This window comes from Microtus ochrogaster, linkage group LG2 (assembly GCF_000317375.1).
Source record: "Microtus ochrogaster isolate Prairie Vole_2 linkage group LG2, MicOch1.0, whole genome shotgun sequence".
Taxonomy (NCBI): domain Eukaryota; kingdom Metazoa; phylum Chordata; class Mammalia; order Rodentia; family Cricetidae; genus Microtus; species Microtus ochrogaster.
Genome location: NC_022028.1, coordinates 25588324 through 25595638, shown reverse-complemented (window position 1 = coordinate 25595638; position 7315 = coordinate 25588324). Strand labels below are relative to the sequence as shown.

At 45.3% G+C, this 7315-nt stretch overlaps 1 protein-coding gene across 1 annotated transcript in view; it reads right to left on the bottom strand.

Moving 5' to 3' along the window:
* Positions 1–3629: 3629 nt before the first annotated feature.
* Il18rap (interleukin 18 receptor accessory protein) overlaps positions 3630–7315 on the bottom strand; it is a 23870-nt gene continuing 20184 nt past the window's right edge. The window contains exons 9-10 of the mRNA XM_005359990.2: positions 4896–5069; positions 3630–4093 (exon numbers count right to left, since the gene is read on the bottom strand). Of these exons, the coding sequence (XP_005360047.1) occupies positions 3630–4093; positions 4896–5069 (638 nt within the window). The remainder of the gene's footprint in view (positions 4094–4895; positions 5070–7315) is intronic.

Sequence of the window (7315 nt, the reverse complement as noted above, 5' to 3'; positions counted from 1 at the left end):
TATATATATATATATATATATATATATATATATATATATATATCCACATTTAGCTTCAGAGTCAGCTTGCTGATGAGCCCTGGAGTTACAAACAATCTTGTAACTTTACTGTCCCATGTTTCTATCTGCAATATCTAGACTATTTGGGGGTTTCATGGGCCCCCTCTCTACCCCTAGTCAGGATTGGGGTTTATTAACCTCATTCTCCCATACACACCTCACATTGTAAAAAGACACAGATAATAAGATATCAATAGGCATTCAGTACACTCTGTTGGGAGCCCCGCTCCTTAGACCTACAGGATAGTTCTCAGTCCTTGGGAAAAGAGACTTCTGAATATCTCTAGTGACACTCTCTCGTTGAGGCCCTTTTTCAGACCCTGCATGGTCTGAGTCCAGACCCTGCATGGTCTGAGTTCTGGGCAATGGCACAGGGAAGGGTTAAGAAAAGGTAAGATGAAAGGAGCTAGGGCATTCTTTCTCAGCCTTCAAGCTTCGCCTGCAGCTCTTTGGTTAGACCTAATGCACACAGAAGACTTGGACCGACTCACAGCCTAGATCAGTAGATACCAAAAATAGGGGAATTTTGATGAGCTTTAGATTCTTAAGTTTTCTTACTCACTTGTTTTTATTTACTTTTCAGAGTCCCGGAATTGATTTTTTTTTCTCCTCAAAATGTAATTTTATTTGTACTTGTGTGAATGGGACAAGGAGGAAGCCCGTGCACACGTGTGTATGACAGGGCATGCAGGGAGCTCAGAGGACAGCTTTTGAGAAGTTTCTGCTTTTGTGTGGGCTCCAGAGACTAAAGTTAGGTCTTCTGGAGGCACCGGCAATGCTGTCACCTACTGAATGAGCTCAGCAACCCTCAAAGTGAGTTTCCTATGCTTGTCCCCAGGTTTTACAGCTGCAATCAGAAGGAAAGTGTCTCAGTTAGGGTTTCTTTTGTTGTGATAAATCACCCTGACTGGAAACAAATTGGGGAAAAAAGGGTTTATTCCAACTTAGAGTTCTCAGGTCCATTGTCCGGGGACTACAAGCCAGGGACCTGGAGCGGGTACTGAAGCCGTGTAATGAGGGAGTGCTGCTTACTGGCTTCCTATTCACAGCTTATTCCACAACTTCCTTGGAGCATCCAGGGCCACCAGCCCAAGGGTGGCACCGCTCACAGTGAGCTGGGCTCGCTCACATGGATCATCAATCAAGAAATTGCACCACAGACTTTCCCACAGGTTAATCCTCTCAGTCAAGGTTCCCTCTTCCATCATGGTTTAGCTTGTAACAAACGGACACAAAGCAAGCAGTCAGGATTGTATGTGTTGATTTCATTTTATTTCAAGTATCAACCTGGGTATCCTATGAACGTTATTGAGAACTGGCTATGAGAACTGTCTGGGAGACCGCACAGGGTCCATAAGGATAGGTTAGCAGTGTGTGCTGGAGGGATGGCACCCGTATTTAAATAGAAAAGCTTTTTTTATAGTGACACAAAGCATTGTGATCATTGTATTTGTTCAATACATATAAAACAATGTATAAAACATGGCAGACCACATGGTACCATCAGAAAACAGTGCTTTGCTCTCACTCCTCTGAGTCTGGTGGTTCAGCCACAGTCTCTGGCACATAGTTCTGATTATTCTCTTTGCTTTGGTTAATATGCATGAGGTAAATGATAACTTTCTGTCTTAAATGCAAATCTGTCATCTTCATCGGACCTAGCTATGGGAAACCAGACAATCTATAAACATGGACGAGGTGTTTCTCTTTTCACGTATCTACAGGTCTGAGACAGTGAAGACGGAATCCTTGGGAGCACAGTTATCTTGGAACAAGATAAACCTGGCTGCACTGGCCAGAAGAGGTTTTTGAGTCCAAGATCTCAGAGAGAGGCTGGCAGGAAAGCAAGGGAACCCAGCCATAGTGGTCCAGCAAGTGTGGGTTCCTCCCCACTGCGATCCTTCCCACAAGAAGCTTCCTCCCAGCATAATTTATACCTTCTGGCTCTTCTTTAGCTCTGAGATCTCCAGCACGGATGCTGCTTAGCACCAAAGCCGCGGTGGCTCTTACGATGTGGTGCCTCTGGGAAGTAGGAGCAGAGGAGCATTTCACACTGGTACCGAGTGGCCGGATGGCAGGAGCTGAGCCACTCTGCATTTGGACCTCATGTGGTCCCCAGTGAATGCGAATCCTGATGTGTTGAGTCAGTCCGTTCATGAGGTGCTGTCCTGTACTGCCCACATGATGAGCCACTCTGTTCTGACAGGAACGGTGGCGCCCAGAGGTCACACACATCCGCACCAAACTAGAACCCTATTTTAGCTGCAGGCCAGCTTATGAGAATCAGGCTCACCTTGCTAACCAAACAATGGCCTGGTGTTTAAGTGCATCGTCTTGTTACCAAGGAAGACCTAAACTAAGACTGCTCAGTCAGCGTGCATTCAGAGGGCTAAGCAAGCAATCGACACATACGAAGGTGTGGTACCCACTCTGTTCTTGCTGCTTACCTACTGGTGCATGCACTTCCGCCCCAGACTCACACCTGCTACTCAGCCCCTCAATCGCAATGGGAATGGCCACCATTCTACAGGGTACTGTGATGTGGGAGTGATTTCTTTCTAATCTGTTGCTTTCATTGGTTAACAAATAAAGAAACTGCTTGGCCCTCTGATAGGGTAGAATTTAGATAGGTGGAGTAAATAGAACAGAATGCTGGGAGAAAGAAGCTGAGTCAGGAGTCGCCATGATTCTCCCACCTGACACAGATGCAGGTTAAGATCTTCCCTGGTAAGCCACCCCGTAGGCTACACAGATTATTAGTAATAGGTTAGATCAATATGTAAGAGTTAGCCAATAAGAGGCTGGAACTAATGGGCCAGGCAGTGTTTAAAAGAATACAGTTTCCATGTAATTATTTCAGATAAAGCTAGCCATGCGGGCGGCCGGGTGGCGGAACGCAGCCCGCTGCTCATAATACAACAGTACTGTGTTACTGAACTGGGACATGGGATGAGCTCACTGAATGCATTGGTGAGTCACGATATTTTCTGACAACAATGGATTTCATGCGCATTATCCAGCCGCACGTCTAGAAACACGTACCTGGCCCATGCCTTCCAAGGACCCAGGAGATCCTGTCTATTCTGGTCTCTGTTAGCCTCACCGTTTATGTTATCCTTCTGTGGTTTAGAGTCCATGAAAAGACATATAGCAAAGACTTCCTTACAGAAAATGTTTAGATAGAGTTTCAATCACTCATCTCAGAAAATAAAATCATATTTATCTGACTGAACACACACACACTTATAGGATGCATTCAATTCATACACAGTTCAAAAACAGGGATGCAGACAGAGTGGACAGTCCACACAGAGGCCTGCATATTCTCTCTCTCTCTCTCTCTCTCTCTCTCTCTCTCTCTCTCAGGAACTCAGACAGAGTGGACAGCCCATGTCCACAGAAGCCTGTGTCCTCGCTCTCCCCCCCCCCCTCTTTTCCAGGAACTCGGAGCCTAAACCACAGCCATTCTCCATTCCTGCTTCATTCCACTGCCTGTCAAGCTTTCTTGGTGCTAAGAGAAGGAACCCTCAATTGTCTACCAGCCTGATTCATGCATCAGGTTCTACCCATCAGCACCTCTTCTGGATGCTGGAGAGAAGGAGGTTCCGGGTTCCGTGGCTGTTCCCTGAGCCGGATGCTCCTCCCGATGATGTCTCTCTGGTTAGGTCCTTTTCAGGGGAGAAGCCCCCAGGGATAATGCTGAGGCGATTGCACATAAACCTGCGGGAGCGCTTCACCGGCATGTGATAGCATACCTGGGTCCAGAACCTGGAACTGGGCTGGACTGATTTCAAGCCTCTCCACGTGACTGTGGGGAGAACCCGGAGAGCTCTTTTAACAAGATACGGGAGAGATTCTGGCACTTGGAAGGAACAGAACTTAATTAAAATGAGTTTCAAGGTCTGATCAACCAAGGCAAGGTTCACGGCTGCTTGCAGTTCAAAGACACAAGGTCCATTGACATAGCTGGGACTCAGGATAAATATTCCTCTTCGGCTTTTCTTAATGATGCTCACAATGTCATCCGCATACACTGGAAACAAGTAAATTAATGACTTTCAATGGGTACTGTTAAAACTTGAGTCACAACAACTTTGAACCTCCAAGAGATGCCTGACAGGTTTCTTCTAATTTGGATATTCTTGGGCAAAGAGATAAGGAGAAGAGTTTCCTCTGCCCTTCCATTATCTCCACCCTGAACTGTTAAAGATACACACCAGTACCCAGAGACTGTCTCCATATTCTGCCTCCCTAAATCACCATCTAAGCCACCTAAATCACACTGGACTATGACTGTGGCGTATGGTATAGCCCAGGCTACTTGTGGATGTATCTGAGCATGGAAGGGTAGCAGGCCATCTGAGGCTTCATAGGTGGCATTCAGCTGACTTGCCTGCTGCACTGTATGCTGAGAATTTGAAGAGTAGAATTCTAGAAGCTAGGAAGGCCAACTGTTTGGGATGAGAGAGATCATTTCCCACAAAGTACACAGGAAAAGCCCCTTTGTCCTGGGGGAGGGGAGTCTTTCCAGAGCCTTCTGTTATTTATTATTCTCCTGAAAATAGATGGTTGTGGAAGACAGGGTATGTCTCTGAAACATACTTTTCTGTATTTCTGCCCAACATGATCTAAGCTAATAAAAAATAAATAAATAGAGAAAGGAAGGAAGGAAGGAAGGAAGGAAGGAAGGAAGGAAGGAAGGAAGGAAGGAAGGAAGGAAGGAAGCCAAAAGATCCCAGAGGCTGCATTTCACACAGGGGGCATGATAGAAAAGGTTTTGAGCTACAGTGGTTACTCTTGCTGTTCTAGTCAGTTTCTTGGCAGGCAAGACCTACCTCCTCCCGGGGTCACATCCCTTTCAAGCAAACACAGGGAGTATCCGTATTTCTTTTCTAGTACTTCAGGGAAAAGATTCAGGGCCAAGTGCTCCTCACTCGGTGAGCAGATGGCTTCACTCTCAGGAGAACTCTGGTTTGCATAGGATATGAAGGCATCAAACTCCTTCTTGTCTGAGGAAAAAGAACAATGCATTGCCAACATCCCTTTTCTTAACTATTATGGTATATGCAGATGCTCAGAGCGTATGCTAAATGTATGAGAAATAAGATTTGGGATCCTTACAAAAACAAATCATAAGCAAAAGCAACAGATGACTCCATTTTAAAATCACACCACCGAGTGGTTTTGATTGTCCATATAAAACCCAATGATTAATTTATGCAGCGCCCCTGTGTCTTTGCTGGGGCTAGATCAAACAGCTGGGGCCTCCCGTGATTGCACTGAGTGTGATTGGGAGGGCGTCTTTCTTTGCATCTGCAGTGTTTCTGGCTCATTAGTTACACATCAAAGAGGAGTCTGCTCCATTAAAGCATGGTAATAACCAGAAAGCAAGTTCTGCTAAGACCAGAACCTCATATCCAACCAAGAGACGACGGCACACTTAAAGCCATGCACTAGCAAGTGACAGCTCAGTCCACAGTGGGCACATGCCCAGTGGAGGTCCCATAAGGTGATAACGCACAGTTAATCCCTATATCCCAGTGATGCTGTTGCCATCACAACACTGCGGTGCGTCACACTCCTCTCAAGCACAGGGATGCTAGTGTGGTCCACAATATGTTGAACATACAGAAGCATAGGTGTCCAACCACGCACAGTATATCATGCTGGACAACATGTACCTGTGTGACTGACCTCAACATCTACTGTGTTACACTAGCCATCACTGTAGAATACATGCTCACTGTGAAACAGTGTTTGCTCTAAAACAGCAGCCCCGTATCGCTGGTATTTATCAAGCCTCTTGATTGGACAATTTTTCTCTTCGGCTTAATTGAATGTTGGCTGCTTTGCATATCATCAACCTGGGAATATTAGGGATAGATCTATATGCATCTGCATAAATAGTATATGTTATACACACTCTCCAGAGAGCCCACAGCCTACACCATCTAGATTTATCCAAGTTCAGTATATTTTGTTTCCACAAATCAAAGGTACCTAAAGGATACATTTGTTAAGTGCCACGTGACAGCACTTGATCTGAATTTGTGAGTGTCAGGTGAGGTCATGAGAGGCTCCCCGGCGGGCTGCCAAAGGTTGCGTGAGGTAACGCTTTTGCTCCTTTGGAGTCTCTGCTCTCTTACCCCGCCCTCCCCTTATATTTGAGAAGCTACACTTAAAGAGATTGTTTGAGGTCCCTTGTGAAGGTTTCTTGTGCTTCTGTCAGGCAGACAAGTTATGAGACTTGTTAAAGAACTGCCTAGAAAAGACAGAAGACCCCACAAGTTAACTCACAGGCTCTGGGAGAGAGCGCCTGGAGTTTATATTGCAGCCCGGTTCTTAAACTCCACCCACAGTGTGGTTACAGGTAACTCATGTCCAGGCTGTGTGGGCGGTGCACTTGCCCAGTGTGGATCTAGTGAGAGGCCTTAGGGATTGTCAACCACTAGGAAAACCAAACACCAAGAGAGAGGCATGGGGCCAAAGTTCCAGAAGCTGCTTTGAGAGGTACTTCATTGCCCATATATAGGAAGAAGACGGAGACTTTGGAGTATGAGCTGCCGTAAGTGCTAATGTCTTTAAGTGTGTAACACACCATGACAGCCTCTGTTCCGCTCATAGTCTTGTAAACACAAAACAAAACAAACAAACAGGGTTTTCCTATAACACAAAGGATTAAGTTATTTAGTAGTGAAATTATGGGATGTGGTGCTTGTGGTGACAGAGGGCCTGCCTATGTCCTCCTAACACTATTTCTTTCTAAACTAACTTTAGATGGTCACAATAAACTCTTGGGCGTTCGTTTTACAGACAAACACCAGTCTGACCAGCAGAGGGCGCTAAATCCCTGTGCCTGAAAACCCAATTCTGCCGCACAAATCATTGCATTAAAAAGTAAAATGGCTTTAGTTTGAAGTCAGTTTTGTTAGAAATTAGTAGTTACCATCACAATATCTTGGTACCCTCAGCAGTTGCCTTTCTCTGGATCAATGGTTAAATAATAGCAATGCGATAACAGAAATGCATCACTGTGATAAATATCCCTTCTTTACAGATCGTCTATATTGTTCTTGTGTGCATAAAGAAAAATCCATTTATTTAAATGTCACAAAAAAAAGTAAAATGGCTTCTTCAGACCCAGGCCAGCAGGCCTTGGTGAAATAAAACCGGACTTGCTGAACATAGCGGACAATGAGGACTACTGAGAACTCAAGAACAATGGCAATGGGTTTTTGATCCTACTGCACATACT